The 20,745-nt window shown below is 43.0% G+C and overlaps 1 protein-coding gene across 2 annotated transcripts; it reads right to left on the bottom strand.

The window, feature by feature from the left end:
- On the bottom strand, positions 1,744-10,632 carry ATP6AP2 (ATPase H+ transporting accessory protein 2). 2 transcript variants are annotated; one of them, XM_021407643.1, is made up of 9 exons: positions 10,465-10,632; positions 8,497-8,627; positions 6,951-7,079; positions 6,307-6,402; positions 5,976-6,113; positions 5,618-5,671; positions 4,605-4,754; positions 3,572-3,697; positions 1,744-2,723 (listed from the first exon to the last, which is right to left on the bottom strand). In XM_021407643.1, exons 1-9 carry the CDS (start codon positions 10,517-10,519, stop codon positions 2,529-2,531), a joined length of 1,074 nt encoding a protein of 357 aa, XP_021263318.1. In that variant the 5' UTR covers positions 10,520-10,632; the 3' UTR covers positions 1,744-2,528. The 2 variants fall into 2 exon arrangements, with proteins under 2 accessions (XP_021263318.1, XP_021263327.1); XM_021407652.1 differs by having other exon boundaries at positions 3,581-3,697; positions 10,465-10,629.

A 20,745-nucleotide genomic window follows, 5' to 3' on the forward strand; every position in this document is an offset into this window, starting at 1 on the left:
ATGTTATGGTTAGCTTTCTCTTCTCTAACTATCAAAAGCAAGGCTCAGGCTTCAACTGCCCCAGACTTCTCTCCTTTTTCACAAATGCTGGCACACTATGCGGACAGATACCTAAACTCTCATCCTCACCCACCCCACGATTGGACAAGGTATAAAATAAGCCTGAACCAAGACATCTGACCCAGGCTCCCCTGAGACCCGCTATCTGGTGGCCGGATCTCCACCAGCGGCAGCTACATCCTGAATCCAATACCCGTGGCTTTGTGGGAGTGCTTTGAAGAAACTGTGATAATTTCTCCTCGGGAAACAAACCTGTGGGCTTCTGCTCTCACTGCTGTCCTCCTTCTCAGAGATTCAAATGCCAGTTTCATTGCTTTCCCAGAAGGAGGGTTTGCAAAACCTGCAATTTCTGCCATATCGCTAATCTTCTCACAATTTATGTTCTTAGGAAGATTAAACCTAAAGAGAATGATCAATAGCAGGTTTAATGGTGTCGACAGCACTTCCATTCTAATTAATTGAGTTCTAAATGCAAAAAGGCTATTCCTGGCTTGGGAATCAGGGTTGTAATTGCTTGTTTGATTAGTGAAGGATCAGTACTGTTGTATAAACATAACGCCTTGCTCCAGCTAAAGCACAATGGCTGTACAGAGGTTCTACAAGTAGTCTGTCCTATACAAGGCAACTGTTATTTAAGAAGCGGTGCACACTGGAGCGCTCAAACACCTTCAGTGCCCACTGGGGGCCCACAGCCAGGATATGAACAAATGCAGAGCCAACGCAGGATGCGGGAATTTGAAAGTGCCCTTCAAACAGATGGTGGAAAGCAGCAGTAAAGAGTAAAGTCAGAGCCCGCAGCAGCAGGAAGAAGGGAGAAAGGAGCTCTAAGGGATTACCAATGCAATGGCAAGTCCTTCATTTAAACAAACTCAGTATTGCAAACTTCCGACTGAATGCATCGTAGCTATGCAGGTATATCTGGAATGCAGACGTTAAATCACAATTAATTATGCAGTCACCTTAAACAGTGAGCTCCTGTAAAACTCTTCGCCAGTATCTGAAGAACACTGTTAATCTGATGAGGACCTCAAGTAGGAATGCCTTAATTGGATGGAGAACAGCACGAAGCTCAAGCTGAAGTAAATTCCCACCAAAAAGAATCACCACAGCCGACTTTCAGGCAACCAACGCTCCACCTTGCTTAAAATAAGGCACTGCCAGCACTGCTAGCCTCAGCTTGCAAAACTATTGCACACCTTAGTACAAGACAGTGCAGCCTGTTTCATCTAAGAAAATGCATGATATAATGGTACTCAGCCTGTCAGAATCACAATGTATCTTTTTGCCCCAGAGATACACTTATTCTTGTGGGAGAAATGAGCTCCTCATTTCTTTTGGTACGCAAGGTCATCCCAGCACAACTGCACGTTGACGCAAAGATGTTGTAATTGACCAGGAAGTTCACACAAAAATCTCAGAAAGGGAGCTCGAGCATCTCCTTAAGGAACACAGGAACTAACATAGAAGGACATAAGAACCATCAACCAGGAATGGGAAATTTCCAAGCTTACTCCATCCCAAACAGGTCCCGTCAGACACAGGAGGCTGACTGCAGCTGCCCCACTGCTCAGCAGCAGTACAGAAGAGAAGCAGCCATGCCTATGAATCAACAAACAGTGAACACATTCAGGAACTATTCTTTGTTTTATTGAACGATTGAAGCAGGACTACAATCCAGGTGTATTTAAATCAGGTGTTGGTCCAGTCTTATCATCAAAAAGCCTGCTTTTTTTTTTTTTTTAAATAATATCAACACAAATGGAAGGAATACGAAGCATCCTAATGGGAACTTTTAGCTGTATGCAATGTTACACCATGACCAGACTGGTGCTACTTCAATATTTCTAGACTCTCCACTGTATAGACCAGCCACACTATCTCCAAATCATTAAAGCTCAAGGTAAAGCACCATTCTGGCTGTGGTTCAGATTGAGCCATCATCGTGTGATCCAAATGCCATTTCTGCCACTAGTTTCCTAATCTCGTAGAAATATTTCTGCATTTAATATATTACTAAAGAATAATAACTATCCTCTCCAAAGTTACGTTATAAATATTTACAACAAACATTTACAACTGGTTCATAATATACAACACAACAATTTAGCTATAATTCATCATCTTCCTGTGAAAAAGTTTCAAACAACACTTCTATCATCATTTCAGTTGATCTGTTTTGCACACAGCCACAGGCAGTACAGTGCACTTCCAAAACATGATAAAAAAATGGAATGATGTTACTTTAATAACAGTTTGGGGGATTTTTACTTTTTTAAAGGAGTAGATTTTGATTTCTAAATCCAATCTAGTGCTACTACTAACTATTAAAATAGGCTTAAGAGGAGGAAAAAAAATGATACTTAGAAATAAATACACCTTTTAAAATTCCACATTTAACCACATATTTGTTTCACTCAACTTAAAGGAGATCTTACTCATCATTTCCCTGCGCTGGAATACTGTTTAGTTCAATCCATTCTTATCTTCTGATTCGTCATCCTATAAATAATGCTGTCATAGCCAGGATCCATGTTCCAGAGGTTGTAGGAGATTACTATCACAGCCAAAGCAAGGCCTATCATCATCCACAGAATAATGTTGAAGATTACAGAGTAGTTGTAGTTATAGGGATAGGCAAGGTTATATGGATTATCTGTTTCACCCTGTAACAAAGAAAGTAAATGTATTACTTTAAAGTTTGCCTGCATACAAAACGTGCTGATTACATCAAAAATCCAAACAGTCTAAATAAAAGAGATGTGTTTTTGTCCAATGATTCCGATGCCAGGGCACAAAATGCAGAAGTGATTCTGTGACTGACATTAATGGAATCCCAAGGAAGGAGCTGACAGGAGCCTCACGAAAGTCAGTGAAGACAAATGCGAAGCCCCACACCTGGGACACAATGACCCAGCTGACAGCACAAGCTGGAACTGGGCAGCAGAAGAGCAGCTCTGCAGGGAGGGTCCAAGGAGTCCTACTGGACAGAGTGAATGGGAGTCAGCAGCCTGCAATGGTAAGTGCAACTGCATCCTGGGATACGGCAGCCGAAAGCAAGCATTTCTCTCTACTCAACACACCCACAAGGCAGGGCTTACACACACTACTGTACTGGGGGAAGTACCACAGGAATACAAATTCTGACGAGAAAGAAGGGAAGTTTTCTAATTGAAAGCAGCAGGACTTTGGAACGGGTTGTCCACAACTCAAAGTTCCTCGGCCTCTCTGGACATTTTGAGAACTTGGCTGGACAAGTCCCCTAAGGAACCTGATCCAATTTTTAACTTAGCTCTGCTGTGAGCAAGTTGGATCAGATCAGACCCAGAGGTCCTCTTCAATCTAAATTACTGTACGATTTCCTGAAAATCCAGAAAGGTAATTTGACCTATTTGCACCTGTGCCTACATCAGTCAGTATTCTTGTCCTTAAAAACAAAGTTTCGTTCAAGTAAGGAAGTGATGCAGTTTGGATACATTTATGCTTTCAATAGGCAAGATAGAGAACCACGTACAGATACTACCTGTGAAGACTGGAGAATGGAGCGAGTTTTTCTTGTGAGGGGAGAATTAAATGCCTTTACAGCCACCATTTCTACTACTGCATTCCCACCGTACAAGTTATACATCTCATCTGCAAACTGGAAAAGCCAAAGAGATTTAATTTAAAACTTAAACTGTAGCCAGGAACTGAGGATGGCTTTGTTAGCAAGATAAACCAGAACACGTCAGCTTCAGGATTACAAAGATTGTGGAAAGTTGTTAAGAAAAAAACAACTCCAACATGCCACTGTCTTCTAGTTCCACCAACAAAGTTTCAACTGGCTTACAACATCTCCTAGATTAAACAGTTACTCGACTTGGTGAATTCATGCTTTTAGACTTCTCCATCATGCTTCTCACATTCAAAACATACTGCTGTCAGGTCTTAATAATGAGTTTTAGCTAATCACTACCTAAGACCAGCTAAAGAGTTACTTTCTTAGAGCCTTGGACATTTAGACTTAGACAACTTTGTGGCAAGAGGAAACTAAGCATTGTACCCTGGGATAAAAAGATTTTCACATTTCACTAGGCCAGCCTCAGTGAGACATAGCGGTGTTTTTAAATGAAAGATGTTTGTATAGGGAAAACAGACCTATCAAGCTCATGTTTATACAAGGTTTTAATAGATTCCTACTCCTTCATCCAAAACAGCTAACACTGTGGGAAATGTTGACACGATTCTGTAGTGTGAGAAGTTGTAATATTCAATTTTATACCAACTGCATTAAAAAAAAAAAAGGAAAATAAACAAACCGGAACCCAAGCCTGAGTACAGCCATCACTAATGAAGTGACAGTTCACAACAGAACATGCATCATAGAATCACAGAATCATAGAATTGCTCAGGTTGGAAAAGACCTTCAAGATCATCAAGTCCAACTGCAACCTAACCATACTACCCTAACTCTAACAACCCATCAGTAAGCTAACTCCCTTGTAGTTAACACAAGAAATTACTTCCGTGCTATCAGTGTGAGTTTGTTCATTAGACAGAAAGTATACCTTTTGCAAAGTGTCCACAAGAATCTGAGAAGCATCCTTGAATTGCTGAGAGTCTTCTCCATAATGTTTTCCAATTTCTTCCAAACCAGACAGTTCCAGGGAATACAGGTCTGGAGAGTGATCTTTGGCCAAGTGCTTGTGTCGAGACAGCTTTGGCACACCATTGGGGGCAGAAAGAATTTAATTCATAAACAGGTTACTTTAGAAACACATCTTCACAAAATCAGTTTGCTGGGACTAATCCCAGCTGCAGCACTGACATTTGACTGCAGATGGGAACAAAGCAATGCAATCTGTTCTTATCTTCCCATCGACTTCAACTACAGCACTTCTGATCTGCAAGACCAAAACAAATTATTTTACCTCATTTTCTCAAGACCCTCATTTCTTTCAACTGGTCCTCCACCTAACATGAGCTTGAATTTTCAGAACCAAAAACTAAAGAATTAAAAAAATAAATAAATAACCAGCAACAGCACAGGAGCTTCATAGTACAAAGACAGAAGCTTCCTGCTTAAAAAGATCATAATTAAAACTCATCTCTTTGTTGTAACATTTCTGTCACCGCCACTGTTCATGCCACATAAGTCACTCCATCCTTTCCAAGCAAATGTTAGTGACATTTTGAAGTAAATGGTAGACAGACAGGGCAAGGAGCATGTTCTTAACTACTGTTACACTTCTCAAGCAAGAAAATAAGGAAAGCTCTGCGAGTTTCTCACAGAGTACTTCCTGTGCGTATGGAGAAATAGAAGCTCAGAATGCCCTCTGCTCTCAATAAGCAGAACACAAAAGAAGCTACAGATGACTGAAGTTCTCATTTTCTTCCACCGGTAACAAATACCTTGAGAATGCATTATTTAAACTGATGCAACTTATTAATGACACGCTTGAGTGTGTATCACTGGTTGCCAAGTACCCTGGCCACAGATTCTCTATCTGTAAATAACAACTGTGAAGACTGAGACCTCGGGTGTAAAGGAAGTGTTTAAAAATTAAAAAATAAGTCTTACCAGGGCTACGATATCACGTAGAACTTGCAGTTCTGACAGGAAAAGTAAGTCGACCTGGGGAGAAAGACAAAGAAGGCTGTTTGCTTTGATGACACTGGAGTCTGAGAAGCCTCATTACGTTTCAAGTCTACATACTTTTATATCAGACCGTATCTGTTGCAGCATCAAAACTTGCTAGAAGGAAATTATTCTTTTAATAAAGCTACTTAGTCAAGAACTTAAAACTTAGTTCTTAGAAGTCAATTAGGAAAAGAAGGGGGAGCTCTCCTCGGCAAAGGAAAAAAAGTGGAAAAGCATATTAGGAAAAAACCATACTCTAGAAGTACTCATTATGGCTTTTATTTTTATTTTTTTTTACCTCATTGTTCCTGCTGAGGGAGTTGAGAGGAAGGGAGCTGAGGATGGAGTTGTCCTGGAATAAGCGGTTCCGCAGCTGGCGCAGCGTGACAGAAAGATCTTCAAATACAGAGTTTGCCTTGCCCACCATGTACACCCGCTGCAGGAACAGCCATTGTACAACAGGAACATAAGTTAGCCCTTTATTTTCTCCAATCATACATTAATCATCAACCGTACTTGCAAATCACCCTCCAATGCAAAATATTTTCACATAACGACTGGTTTTGCTCCAGTCATACAAGTGGTTTACTACTTAGAGCATCTGCTATCAGAACCAAAGCAATACTCACTTCCTCACTGGGGGCCAGCTGCAAGACTACGGGAGTTTCCTCAGAGAACAAATTATGAATAGCATTCGCAACACTGTCCAGACTGAAGGGAACAGCCTGAAACACAAAGTCCAGTTAGATTTGGGGGTAAAACGGTAACTAGTGACTCAGTGACGATCACTTGAAATTATTCATGAATACTGGAGATCCAGTAGTTTGCCAGAGTAACCTTGGGGCAGCTCATCTGAAGCTACAGCAGCAATTTCTGAAACAATTGAAGACTAGAAATCTTTTTTTTTTTTTTTAAATTAATGGGATATACAGAAAACGTGGATTAAGTACACTTAGAACTTTCATGAAGTTACAAGTGTGAATATGACTGAAGGTTTCTTTATCTATATTTAAGGGTTCTGCAACTTAGGTACACTACACGGTCTGGTTCAGGCAAACTTCAACCAGCTTTATTGGACCCAACAAAGGAAAGCCTAAGGCAGGAGTCAGACTGGATTATTTATTGCTACAGCCTGACCCATCATTGCAGGGGGATATGTGAATTTCAAGCGAGGTAAAAATTATGAGAACGTCAAGCACTATGGCAGAAAGTCTTGTGTTTCTCATCAGAACGTCACAGAAGTTGCACGACCATTCCAGATGTGCATACTCACATTCTCAATAGGGTACGAAATGCCCTTCGCAGGCAACGTCAGCTTGTCCACTCCTTTCACTGTTACTAACACAGCAGCTCGGGGCCTGTGAAACAGATCGCCCGCTGCAAGCCCAGGCCAGGGAAGGTCCTGTTAGAAAATAGTAAAAACAAACAACCACCACCACCACCACTTGTATTTCAGAGAAGAAAGACAAAGGAACCCATCCTGACCACTACAGCAAAATAAATTACTGTCCTGTTGATATCTGTACAGGACAGCCTACTGGAAATTCATGGGGAAGTACCACAAGAACACTTCCACCTTAAAAAACACTTCTCAAGTTAACCATGAAGGAGTTTACAAGCCATCAGCAGTAAGTTCATAAGAAAGTATGCACTGAGTGAGCACTGTACAAATTAGATATTTCAAGAGATATTTCCCCTAACTGAAGCAGAAACATAGACTCTATTTAGTAAGTGAAGCTCTGATTTTAAAACAAACAAGCAGACAAAAAAAATCACAAAATAGCACCAAAATGTGTTTGGGCACATTAAAACATTGACATCTTGATACTTTAGTATGAGAAAGAAACACAGGGAGGAGCGTTAGTTAGACCAACAGATTACTAATCCAACACCTACCAATTTCCAGACACTGAATTCAAACAAGTTTCTCCATTCGTGTAAAAGATAATTGCTTAAGTTTTATGAAACCAAATTATTTGGGGCTTGGATCTGAAATATCATCAGAATGATGAACTGTGTCACCTCCAATAACAGAAAAACCATATAGTAGTACATATACATACTACGATTGCTAGGCTTAAGAATTTTTTGTTACTCATTTCATGGTGGCAAGCATAACTGACAGCACAGTATTTTCAGATAAGTTCCCAAACACAGGCTAAACAGACCTGTATTCAAAACAGAGTTATCAGGCCTCTTGCCCAGCTGCAACATGGAAGAAACAGGAACCAGCTGCCCTTGCTTGCAAGAATATCCCAACTCGCTGCTTTGAGTGTCTGGCTGCACAGACACCTTGCCATTAAAAACTTTCATGTGCTACTTCAATAGCTACTCATCCCTTCTGAAGCCCAGGGGAAGATTCACTGGGCAACGTGGAATAAAGCCACGGGCACCTACTCACTTGCCACACATCACATGTCATTAAAGCTAAACTTCAAAGCCTAATTTGGCAAACAAATCAGGTTTTCAAGCATTTGGATTACTTCCTAAGCGTCCTAAGTGAAACTGTTTGCCTGCTGAGTGCATGTGGGAACTGCATGTAGCTGGGTCTCAGAACAACTGAAGAAAAACATTGCTAAAGCCTCCACAGGCTTGCTTCCTTCTGTAGCTGATGACTCAAACTAGCCAGCAAGCACAGCCCTTTTTTCTGCTCATATGACCAATACAACTCTGTGCTTGGAAACCACACTCTGGTAAGTCATACATGCCTCACGATAAACAGGACAATATTTTATATATTCCAGCACATGACAGGAAGCATGTTAACTGAGCAGGTCTGTAGTTCTAGAGTCATTTCGCAGCCAAGACTTCAAACATACCTCTTCAATAGAGAAGCCCATGAATAAAGCAGCTACGTCTGGGATCCGATCTCCGGGGATTGGCCAGCCTCCGTCTCGAAAAACAACTGACTGTGGTGACCGTAAGATACTGAACTCATCACAGCAAACACCTAAAACCAAGCAAAAAGGGCTGTCAATTTCTTACAGTCTTTCCCTCCCACTGCAGAAGCAAAGCACACTGGAATTTTCATTCATTCTCATCCTTCTCGTACCTAGCTTTCTAGGCAGCATCAAATAATGAGTAACGTTTTAGTGCCCTGGAGCACACAATAAGGTTTCTATACAGCTAAGACTAAGAATGGACAAAACATCCAGCTGACCAGCAGCTACACACCAGCACAGCTGATTTCTTCCTGAACTGCTTGGCATAAAAGCTCTTCCTGTGCAGACAACAGGCTGAGCCACTGAACCCAAAGCAGACAGAACCAGCTGAATCCGTGTGAGCTGGCTGAAGCAGAGTGCTGCCAGGAGCAATCTGGCTTCTGCAGAACAGCTTCAGTCCCCGCGCTGCCCTCTCGGGCACAGGAGACCACAAGACATTTCTTTTCCATGATGCAGCACTGGGTCAAGGCTGGCACTGCACAGCCACAACCCAGAGGACCTCTCACGTTGGAATCCCCCTTCACCCTTTTCCATGCTCCACGTTACCCTCAGTAACAAAGCTGACTGAAAGCAGTACTGATGTCAGTACTGTGGAGTAATATTTATTCTGTAATAAGGTCAGAGCAGACTCCATAGAAATGAGAGACGGGACAGTTCAATCCAGCTTATATGACGGCAGTGATGCGTGCATACAAGCACCCAGCTGTCTATCTGAATTCATTTTAAAACATACATCAACAGTCACGTGCAAAAAAAAAAAAAAAAAACAGTGGTACACTGAGGGTAAACTAATGTTAAGAAAAATGATCACCAATTTGACCTTGAGGATGTTCTTTTAAAGCCTGGTTGTGATTCTGCACACAGTGTTGACAGTAAACCTGAGCCATATTACAACAAATACTACAGGATCAAAGTACTGTTCATAGGCAAAAGGAGGGCAGGAGGAAAATGGGCTGGACTGACAGACACCCACAGAGTAGATCCAAACGTGGTTTCATTTTATGTTGGTATCTGTTCACTGGATGGCCTGCTGTCAACGTTAATGGTATAGCTGCCCATACCTCCACGTTCTGCAGGGCAGCAATGTTTCCATGCCCATTTGCTTGAGAAGGAATTCACAAAATTGCTATATACATTTTTAGAGAATCAGTAAGTTTGGAAAACACCTCTAAGACCACCCAGTCCAACCACCAGCCCATCACACCATGCCCACTGCCCATGTCCCACAGTGCCACATCCACACGGCTCTTGAACACCTCCAGGGACGGTGACTCCACCACCTCCCTGGGCAGCTTGTGCCAATGCCTCACTGCTCTTTCTGAGAAGAAATGGTTCCAAATATCCAACCTGAACCTCCCCTGGCACAACTTGAGGCCATTCCCTCTCATGCTATCACTGTTACCTAGGAGAAGAGGCTGACCCCCACCTCGCCACAACCTCCTTCAGGTAGACACAGAGAGCGATAAGGTCTCCCCTGAGCCTCCTCTTCTCCAGACTGAACAATCCCAGCTTCCTCAGCCTCTCCTCATCAGACTCGTGCTCCAGACCCTTCACAGCTTCCCTGCCCTTCCCCGGACATGCTCCAGCGCCTCAATGTCTTCCCTGCAGCAAGGGGCCCAACACTGAACCCAGCAATCGAGGCGCGGCCCCACCAGTGGCTCTGCCTGCAGCATTTCAAGCCAAGCTCTCCTCTCTGCGCTCGCCCAGGGCCACCGAGGCCCCGTGACAGCCGCAGGAGACACCGTGACGGCCCCCAGGCCCGGGGCTCGCCTTCAGGGCTGCGGCCCCTGCCCCGTCCCCACCGTCGCGGCCCGGCTCCCTCACGCCCCGGCCCCGTCGGCTCACCGGCGACACAGGCCGAAGCCAGCAGCACGGCCACCTCCAGGCCGCGGAGAGCCATACCGCCCGCCGCGCCGCCAGACCCCGCCGGGAAAACGCCGCGCCGCAGCGCCGCACCGAAACCCCCCGGCAGCCGTCTGCCGAGGAGCGCAGACGGACGGGCTCCCCGGCCAATCCGCAGGTCAGACTCCGGCGGCGGGGCGGGACTCTGTGGGAGTGACAGCGGATCTGACCATTCGCCAGCGAAACCACCCCCCGCCCTGTCACGGGACTGAGTGGTCAGCCGGGCGCTGCCTCGGTGGGGGAGGAGCCTTCGCTTGAGTGGCGTTCTCACTCGGCCAATCAGATAACGGGAGATCTCTGCACCATTTTCCCCCACACACACCCGTATATACGGAGGAGAGCGGTAAGGAGGCGGAACCTGACTGGAACGAATGGACAACTGACTTGGCCAATCGGAGTCTTTCCCCTCCTACTGCGTTGGGCGGAGGCGCGGACCCGGAGGGAGGGCTCGGCGCTGGGGGTGGGAAAGAACTCTGATTGACAGCTGAGCAAACCAGTCAGGAAGCGAGGGTTCCTGCTGCGCGCTGTCCGGGTCTGGGCTCCGCGGCTGTGGGGTGTAGGCTGGGGAGGGGTCGGTCGGAGTAACCGAGTAGAGACCGTTGGTTACAAGTGCGGGGGGTAGTAGCAGGGGGCAGGTTAAATACGGGTGTTTTAACGAAGTTATTTCTCTTACACCCATCGTTGTCTCTGCATTTGAAATCCTTATTTGCAGAAATGGCTGACTTTTTGTGTCTTAACGTTAGAATTTAAATCAGAGAGCTTCGTTTGGATATTTCTTATATTCCTTTTCTGCCACTTTGAACTGCTTTTTGAAACCACAGTAGAAACCTGGCTTAAGACAAAAATCTCTATCTCGTGTTTTCCCATTCTCGGGTTTTTTTGTTTTTTTTTTTTCCCTCTGGGAAAGTAACAAATAGAAGCAATGCATTTTATGATGAAACAGCCAGGGCCCTCTAACTCCGCGCACTGCTCTCAGCGCCTGCTGGGTATCTGCGCGTCACACCAGCGCTTTACAAGCTGCCAGAGCTCTCGCTGTTTTCTCTAGGCTTCGTTTAGATCCCAGCTGTGCTTCGCACAGAGTGAGTTTTGTAGTCCTGTGAGCAATATTTGTGACAGGATCTATGCGCAGTAAAATTGTTCTATTAAGCTGATTTCTTTTTGAGCTTCTGCTCAGGGCAAGTAAAAAAAAAAAAAGAAATAAAATGAGACAACATGCACATTAGGTCAGAAATAATATTTATTAAGCCATATACTGGTTGTAGCAGTCACAAAATCAAAGTGCCAGCTGTAGGCAAAATACCAGAATTCACTGCTGCTGTTAGCAGTGTGCTGTGCAGAAATGTCTGCAGCGGCAATTGCTCATGTGGTGTTTAGATGCTGCCTTTGCCTCGAGCTCTGTCTATACTAACAGCATCAAAGATGAAATGATGGTAGAAGAGGGAGTATGAGAAAAGGACTAAGTCGAAGAGCCAGCCATTTGTCTGTACTGGACTATTGCCTCATCGTTTGGGTTCATTGTATAGCTACTAAATCTAGTGTGGTTGCTAGCAGAAGTAATCCTCTCAACCATCACTTCCAAAATCCTGCTGTAACTGAGGAATATTTGCATAACTATTGCAGACACCAGACCAGTCATACTCTGCAGGAGAGAATGAATTCCCAGCGCCGGGGTACCATTTAGAGCTACCAGGTTCAGAAGTATTCCCTTTGGTACCAGGCTTTACACCATCACAGAAAATTTATGCACAAAAACTAAGTGTAAGCTTTTAAAATAAAATTGAGAACATAAAATACTGACTTCTGTGGCACTTTCTCATCTTGGCATGCTAATGGAGCATGTGCTTAACATAGGATGGTTGGACATCCCCTCGCCTGTGTGTTGAGGGAATGGGACAGGTCCAAGAGTCTGACAGGCAGTTTTGCCTGATGTGCTGGGAGGCCAGGAGGTGAGATGATTGATTAGATGCACAGGTGCCTATCTTGGCTGTCCATTTACACTGCTTGCAAGCAGTGAGTCTCAAGTGAAGAGTTGTTAGCCCCTGCCATTGAATTACTTTGTGGTTTCAGCTCTCCTGGCCCTGTTTGCAGATTCTATCTATGTGAGCAGAAACTGCGTTCTGCCACAGCGGACACCAAGACTAAATTAATCAAAAGCATCTCAATTTCTAAACGGCTCAGGGGAAAAGCAAAACAAAACACCCTTTGTTAATGAGCTAAGGCTTAGGCTGCATCACAGCTGATTTCATGAAGACTGAAATCATAAGAAAAGTGTAAATGCTGTCCTCTCTAGAAAGTGGAGGTGTTTTCCAAACCTGTTTGAGAAAGGAAAGAGAAATGCCTTTCTCTTCTGTCGGTCAATAGCTGACTTTGTTGCTTCAGAAGTGATTACTAGTTTTCTCACATGTGGGACTGAGCCACAAAATATGCACACGAAGCCTATTTTAGTGTTCTTTTTGCTAGGTCCTATGTGTTCTTCATATAACAATAGCTATACTCTTTTGTGTTTTCATAGCAGTTCTCTCCACAACTTTGTTTATTGCTGCGGCAGGACCTAAGGGCTCACTGGAGGTCAGCATGCCATAGAGGGCAGTCCCCGTCATGTGGTGTTTGCAGCCCAAACAGTGTTAATGGCTGGAATAAGGTATCAGTGAGGCAGCTGACGAGGAGGAGGACCTTGCCTCTCTCCCCTGTACTTCAGCCTGTGCAGCTTTCTCAGCCCCTGAGTGATCTGTCTGCCTTCAGTGACCATGGCTGGTTTTAAGAAATGTGTTTTACAAACATGTTGTTCCTGTTCGCAGCACTGCAATCTGGCAAGAATATCTTTTTCACTTAACAGGTCTGAGGAAGATGGTCATCTGTAATGCCCACTGAAGAGATATTTCATTTCAGTAGTTTCAAAGTCACATTACTCACAATATTTTAATGAAGTCAGCATGATCAAAACGCACTTAAATGTGCTATAATGGCATTGAGGATAGGCAGAGAGTATGGTTTTAAGGATACATGATTTAATTAAATGTACATGGCTTCTGCATGCTGAGGCTATAGCACTGGGAGAAAAAAAAAAAACAAGACAGGCTTTTCCTGAGACTGTGTAGAGAAATTAAGATGTGCTCATGATGCATGTGAATTGTAGTTGATTTGGTCATTAAAGTTTCATTCATGTTTTCTTAATTTTAGCAGTAAGGATTTAAGCAAAGCAGATTTGCCAGTGGCCTTTGGTGGATAGTTTCAATAAGCATCACTTCATAGTGAACACTTTTGGCACCATCTTGTGGTCGAAAATACTGCTGCACTCTCTATGGATTTGTACTCGAACCAAAAGTTAAATGAAATGCAGCCTCTCAACTGCACTTTGTTCGGTGTCCCCTCTGTAGGGCCCAGTTCTGCCCTACTACCGAGCCTTTCTAGTGAACAGTGGCTAACAGCATCATTGATGTGGATGCCAGTCACTGTGTTGTAACTTTAAACCAGCTCTTGGCTCAGCAGAAAACTATTCACTTCTGCAGAGCTTGTTTTCTTGAACTTCAGAAAGCTGAACTGATTTGCTGAGAGGTGAGATGAGCATCAAAGCTAGGGCAAGGGAAGTGGCAAGGGTGCGTATGTGGGCATGGGGCAACAGAAGTCCTCCCATTTCAGTGACCTGATAGCATTCGATGAGCACAGGTTGCACTGTGTCTCTTTGCCTTAGATCTAAGCTCAGAGGCCATGATTAAACACTCATTTTGATCTGGTTGCTGCTGTTGTCAGAAGAATTCCCCATTCCCTGCCCTTCTTTTTGCTGTCTCCATTGCACTGGAGCTCAAGCCAAGGGAGCTTTCCTTCCTCTGGGAGGAGAAGAAGCTTTTCAGAATGTGAATGAAACAAACTGGTCAAGGAGGCTCTCAGATGTAGACAAGGAAGCAGTCTTAAAAATGGAAAATGGAGATCTTTGCTTATCCAGCTCTGTGAAGGAGCATTCCTAGCCAGTGTGGGCTTGGGATGAGATGGATAATCTCAACTGGTTTGAATGAAGTGGCTTGAAGTGAAATATAAAGATAAGCCTCTATGAAATACCAAATAAAAATATCTTTCGTATAATGTCCTAACAAGCTTGGAATCATGCAGAAAGAAACAGAGCCTTGAGGTGAACGATTCAGTTACTAGAACTGGTGGAACAATTCTCATAATCTGGATAATAATCCGAATAATCTGGAATAGTGGGGAAAACTGATTTCAGGGAAAAAAATACTGTTTTGGAGATGTGTATAATATACTTTAGATTGATTAATAAAAAATTGTTTATTTCTTAAAAAAAAAAAACACATGGTAAGACCTATGAAAACAAAGGTCTTTCTGATAGACAGTTACTTTCTAAAGTCCCTACTATACAGGCCCTATGTACTGTTCTTATGTATATTAATCATGTAACCATGTCTGGTGTGCATTTACTGAATTCAGTGGGTTTTGTTTTTGTTTTTGTTTTTTGTTTTCTGTTTTTTTAAATCTCTATACTGTCTGCTTTTGGAGCATGTAAAAATATTTACCTTCCCATAAACCATTCAAAATTTAAATGAAGCCCAAAGGACTGCTACATCCATTAGGAACAACATTGAAGCAGCAGCCACAATGTTAAACCTGAGCTGGGACTGTGATGCCATAGACATCTGCCTGAAAGGAATACATGGATTTGCAGCACATCACAGCAGTTCTGGTGCCAAAGAGGTTTTGTAATTACCTGCTGGAGCTGGAGGACTACTCAAGGAAGAGGAAGTTTCTAGTTGAAGTAAGTGTATTAGTGGGGATGCTGTGAGGAGTGGTTTGGGAGCTGCAGTACATCAAGTACAATACCTCTGGTATGCTTCTGTGTCACCATGCAGGAATTAGGGGTGTTTAACTTACTCCCAATCTTTCTCTGACCTCCAGTAAGAAATATGGGGCTATATTCTTTGGCAGTTCTGGTTGGGAAAGTGTTGCTGAGATCTCAGGGTGGTCCCACTGGTGCCCCGCTAGTAGGTCAGCTGCCATCGTAAGAAAGCATTGCAGTATTTCCCTGAAGCAGCTCAGCTTGCTTCTGCCACTTGCTCCAGCCCTTGTTTTCAAAGTCAAGAGTTCTGTCAGAGCCAGAAATGTCACTTTCTCTTGACACTGAACAAGGAGCTTTGTTCCAGTAAGGGTTACCCCCAAAACTACGCTGTCTCTCTCATTGGAAAACTTCTGCCCAGAACATTCTTGTGTAAATAAATTCAGCATTCCAGTGTGCTGATGCTGCAGCAACACTGTGTTGTACTGTACTCTATTTGGCTGTTGAAGAGAGACATTGTAGTGCGGATAAATCACAGTACTTGTCCCAAACATGAGAGCTTGTAAAACTCTTGCTGCGATGTCTTGGGCCAGTGCTCTGGAACAATGCAGAAATGTTTAGAAGCTGTTGTGGTATTAGTTAATCTATAAATTACTTGTTCTGAGACAGCATTTTTTGAAACTTATGTAATAAAAATTAAATAATGATAATGGTTTTTGAAAGAGAGGTATTAAAAGTGCTTTATTCTGCAGAGCAGGGCAATAATATGTTAGGCGGCATCAAAGCATTAAACAAGATGGTTTGCATCATTAACACTGAATGAAACGGCTTAACAAACCAATAAAGGATGGGACTAAAACAAAGTTATCACACAATACAGTTTTTGAAAGTGCCAGACACGACATTTCTGAAGCAAATAATTTTCCAATAAAACTAGCTGGAATTTAAAGGTACATATTTTTCCAATTACTGAATATTATACCAAATATCACAGTTCAATACTGCTTTGCATATTCAGTATACTGTATGTATGGCACATAGCAGCCTACTGAAGTAGAAGGGAAGAGTGATCGTTATTCTTCCAGTTTTGTAAATACAGCAAATAAAGGAATTACATCAGTAGAATGGAATAACTCTTGCCTATCATTCTGAAGTCCATATGTTAGTTAAATCATGTTTGCTTTTTTTTTTTAAGTCTGCCAAAAGTCTTTGCACAATGCATTCCATCAACAAGGCTATGAACAGTAGAGTACTTATAAAAGTGCGGGCCATTTCTGAATCTGTAGTGTTCCACTATGTAAGTTAGTTTTTACAGTGTGAGGTATATGTGCATTAGGCTTTACGCAGTTACAGTTCAGTGCTTAAAGGGGGTCTGTAAGAAAGAAGGGGACAGGCTCTTTAGCAGGGTATGTTGTGATAGGATAGGGGGAAATGGTTTCAGGCTTAAAGAGGGGAGATTTAGACTGGATGTAAGGAAGAAGTTTCTTATGATAAGGGTGATGAGGCACTGGCACAGGTTGCCTGGTGAGGTGGTGGATGCCCCATCCCTGGAGACACTCATGGTCAGGTAGGAGGGGCTCTGAGCAACCTGATGTAGCTGTAGGTGTCGCTGTTCATTGCAGGGGAATTGGACTGGATGGCCTTTCAGGGTCCCTTCCAACTCAAACGATTCTATGATTCAATGATAAGATTCATGTGCCACCAAGTTTAGTTTAGGGCAAAGAAGGGTTGTTGGCTCGCTGCGACCTGTGTCATAATTTCATGTTGTGGATTTGTTTTTGCTTTACTTCTAGGTGAGTGCTACTGGCATAGAAGGGTGTCTGATACTCAGCAAAGAAAAGATTTCCCACCTTTGGGCTCACTTGAGGTTGACGAGGTTAGCATTCATCTCAGTTCTACTTCATATCTGCATGCATAGCTACTCTCCTGGGATCTAAAATTTTTCAGATCCAAAATTTATTATTCTTGCTTTGGGACATATTTTTTCCCCGTGCCTCTAAAGAATACAGGGTGGCATAGATGAATCTGAGAGATTGTATCAAACTTATTACTGCAGAACCTGAGCACAGTGTTCTGAGAGGAGAATATATCAAAGTATACTAATTTTGTCCTTTTGATGCTCTGTACTCTTGTGCTTTTAAAACAAATACTCAATATGTGCTCATGCCAGATCAAATTCAGCCATGGTTGTGCCAGGCCAACTTCAGTGACTTCAATAGGCTATAATTAGCATTCTACTGCTTGTTACAGTTTCTCTTCCAAATTCTGATTCAGGAAAACACTTAGGTAATTATGATTTTCTGTTTAAGTCCATGGTATGGTATAACCCCTTGTATATATCCTTCCTACATCTTGCACATAAGCAGGAGGGTGGGGAAGATTTCTTTTTTGCTAAAGCAGTTTTACTAGGGGGGGAAAAATTGGATTCTGTCCCATTCCTGGGAGGGAAAAAATGGGACTAGATTCAGTATGGTGGTTTCTTATGTCAGGTAAACAATAAATTTGTGCAAAGAAATAGGCAAAAGGACTCGTGGGAATTTTGTGGATTATATTTGTCTTCAATTAATTTTAACGCTATATTTAACTTTACATTAAGTATCCACTTAAAGTTTTGCTGAATTGGTATTTCCACCAGATACTATTTCTCTCTCAACATATTGCATCGAAAGAAATTTTGAAACAAACCTCTCATAATTCCCCAAACTCCTCCAAATGCTGCTCTTAAGTGATTTGGCTGATTCTGATTGCTCATCACTTCTTTTTCACAGAAACCCCACCCTCCTTTACTGACAGCCTGGAGAATGCTCCCAAGTCCTTTCCACTGACAGAAATAGAACTTAGAAAATGATGAGCGGAATGAGAAAATCCATCTCAGTCTAGCTGGCACTGAGTGGGGCAATGGGCTGCTGCATTCTTCCACCAGAAGATTACTTAAATGGAGGGGCAGCCTCAGTGGGGACAGTTTGGCGGTCATTTCTGTTGCTGCAGGGGAAAATCCCTTTGGTTTGGTCTTTTCTTGCAAAGAAGCCCCAGTAGAGATTGCCTGTTTCCAATGTGTAAGTGCAGGCAACATTTTTTTTCCTGAGACTTGCTCAGTGTGATAAGTGAACACTTTTTTCCTCTTTACTTATGAGAGTGAGGCTGTGGTCTTTCTCTGAGGGACCAAAAAAACATAGAGTGAGATTTGGGCAAAGCTATGGGAGTGTATGTGATGAATATTTCTCACAGCTGAGCATAGTAATGCTCCGTTCTGTAAGGTCTGGGTCATGGACCTAAGCAGCAAAATTTGAAACAAACAGAAAGGGCTACAAGCAAAATTAAAAGTGATATAAACTGATATGAAAAATAAAGCTTTAGAAAACACAGTTTTCCAAGTGAAATTTGACAATATATTGAGTTTTATTATCTCCTTTTATGTGTATTTTGTCAAAGACACATCACAGGTCTACACCAGCACCACCTACAGTAGTGGTATTTTCTTTATGATTGCAGAGGGTGCTGAGTCAGGCCCAAAATGCTTTGAACCTACTCTTGTCTTTCTTTAAAATCAAATGATGCATTGGTTGTTGGACTGAAGAACGAAACAACTGGGACCAGTGGAGGTCCTGTTCCACCCTGAGCTAACTGTCCAGAGGTTCTCAGCTCCTGCTGATGCCTGCCCGTTGTGGACATTGCTTTCATTGCAATGTCCTCACTCTCATCATATTTCAGTGTGATTTCTCTGCTGATGAGTGCAGTTGAGCTTGATTTTGCAAATGCTTTTAGGATCTTGGAGCACTGCTGGACAGCCTTCAAAAGTATGTATGTGACAGCACGAGCATCTGGAGGGTTTGTGTGCAGATAAAGCATCTGTGATGTTGGGAAATCACTGTAGTGTTTTTGCCAGACTGAAGTCGAAATGTCCATATCTAATTGAATGGCAGCTTTTGAATCACAAACTGGAACTTTCCACGCTACAAGCGCACACATGGATCTTATGGCAGAAAGAGTAGTTTCCAGATCAACACATGGAAATTATGCAACTAACTCCCTAGCACAATTAAAGAGTACTAAAGGCATGTGAAAACAAAAGTCGTTTTTAAAGCTAAAAAAATAATCATAGGTTGAGGTTTTCCACAGCTTTATAAAATGAAGCCAAGGATCATTTCAGTGCCAGGTAAAAGTTTCAGTCCATAAAGAACAGCTGTGCTGTGCTACTTTGCACAAAACAAATAAGCCAGTAAAAAGTTAAAGAGGACATGGGTATACTAGACTCAACATGCCTATCAAAGAGGCCATACTAAAAAAAAGATTTTATTATATTAACGAGCTTGCGTGTTTCCGTGCTTTGGAGAATATGAGTTAAAGTCTGATGTCTTCTTGATTACGCTCTAAGATCAGTGTTCTGAGAGGCAATCTATCTGGAGACTGCACGTCAGCTGGTATATGCAGCTGATGTAAGTATATTCAGGTCATTGTGACGTAAAAGGGGAGTTATTGAGATAAATAGGATCTGCATACCTCAGCCTTGCTGATTTTTAATTACGCACACCTTACATGCGTCCCAGTCTTTGTTCGATTCGGAACTGTGGCAAGGCAATCAGAGTTAAACATTGGATACCCTTTGTGAATTAGCAATAGTTTGCCTGTAAACCATCCTCACGGGTTTTCTGCCATTAACTCTTGCAGTACTCTGGTGTTTAGGATGGAAAAAATGGAAGGCTCCAAGGCCTATCCAACTGTTCTGAGTGCTTGACAATGAACAGGGCTGTTCTCGGACCTCTCATCGCCTTTGGGCTGCTCGGTCTGGCCATGGGGAGCTCCTGACGTGCTAAGGGAAATGAAGCTGGAGAGGGGGAGAAACTCTGCACTCTCCATGTGTGTCTGGCTCCAGCTCTGCAAGGACCCTGTCCAGGCCTTGCAAGCTCAAGCGCCCCATGATGAGAGCCTGAGGGAGGACCAGCAGCATCTGAGAATCAGCACAGCCCCCCCCACATCCCACTCTTCCATTTCTTGAAATGAAGCAACGTGGCCCCCTCCTCAGAAAGTGCCATCATCCCTTATCCCTGTCCCTGTCTGGCCAAGTCCCGAGAAAGCAGCAGGCAGGCCAACCTTGGTCAGTATGAGCCATTTTTGCCAGGTTTCTCAGAAAGACACTGCATTTCAGTTGAATTCAAAGCAGCTGGAGAGTCAGGAAAAAAACATTTCATGTCCCTTGTGTCTAGCTCTGGCAGCCTGTGTTTTAGCACGTTATTATCTTTTAATTCCCATAGTTGTTGGGCATTGTCCAATCCACAAAATACAGGCCTGCTTGGATCTGGGGTAACCATGGTGGAAGCATGAAGATAGCAGAAAGGAAAGTTTCTTCTTTTCACTGAGCTGGAGATAGTTTCAGTTTGGGAGTAAAGTCTGAGTTGATTCTTCAATTATCCAATTGTTGCGGACAAAAAATGTCTTGGGCT

The sequence above is a fragment of the Numida meleagris genome, chromosome 1 (genome assembly GCF_002078875.1).
Source record: "Numida meleagris isolate 19003 breed g44 Domestic line chromosome 1, NumMel1.0, whole genome shotgun sequence".
In the NCBI taxonomy this organism is placed as follows: Eukaryota; Metazoa; Chordata; class Aves; order Galliformes; family Numididae; genus Numida; species Numida meleagris.

Coding starts and splice junctions, on each gene's coding strand:
- ATP6AP2 (XM_021407643.1), bottom strand. CDS start 10,519: ATGGCTCTCCGCGGCCTGGAGGTGGCCGTGCTGCTGGCTTCGGCCTGT. Junction 7,080..8,496: donor TGGGCTTCTCTATTGAAGAG/GTATGTTTGAAG, acceptor ATTTTCTAACAG/GACCTTCCCTGGCCTGGGCT. Junction 3,698..4,604: donor TTGTGGACACTTTGCAAAAG/GTATACTTTCTG, acceptor TGGCTTTTCCAG/TTTGCAGATGAGATGTATAA.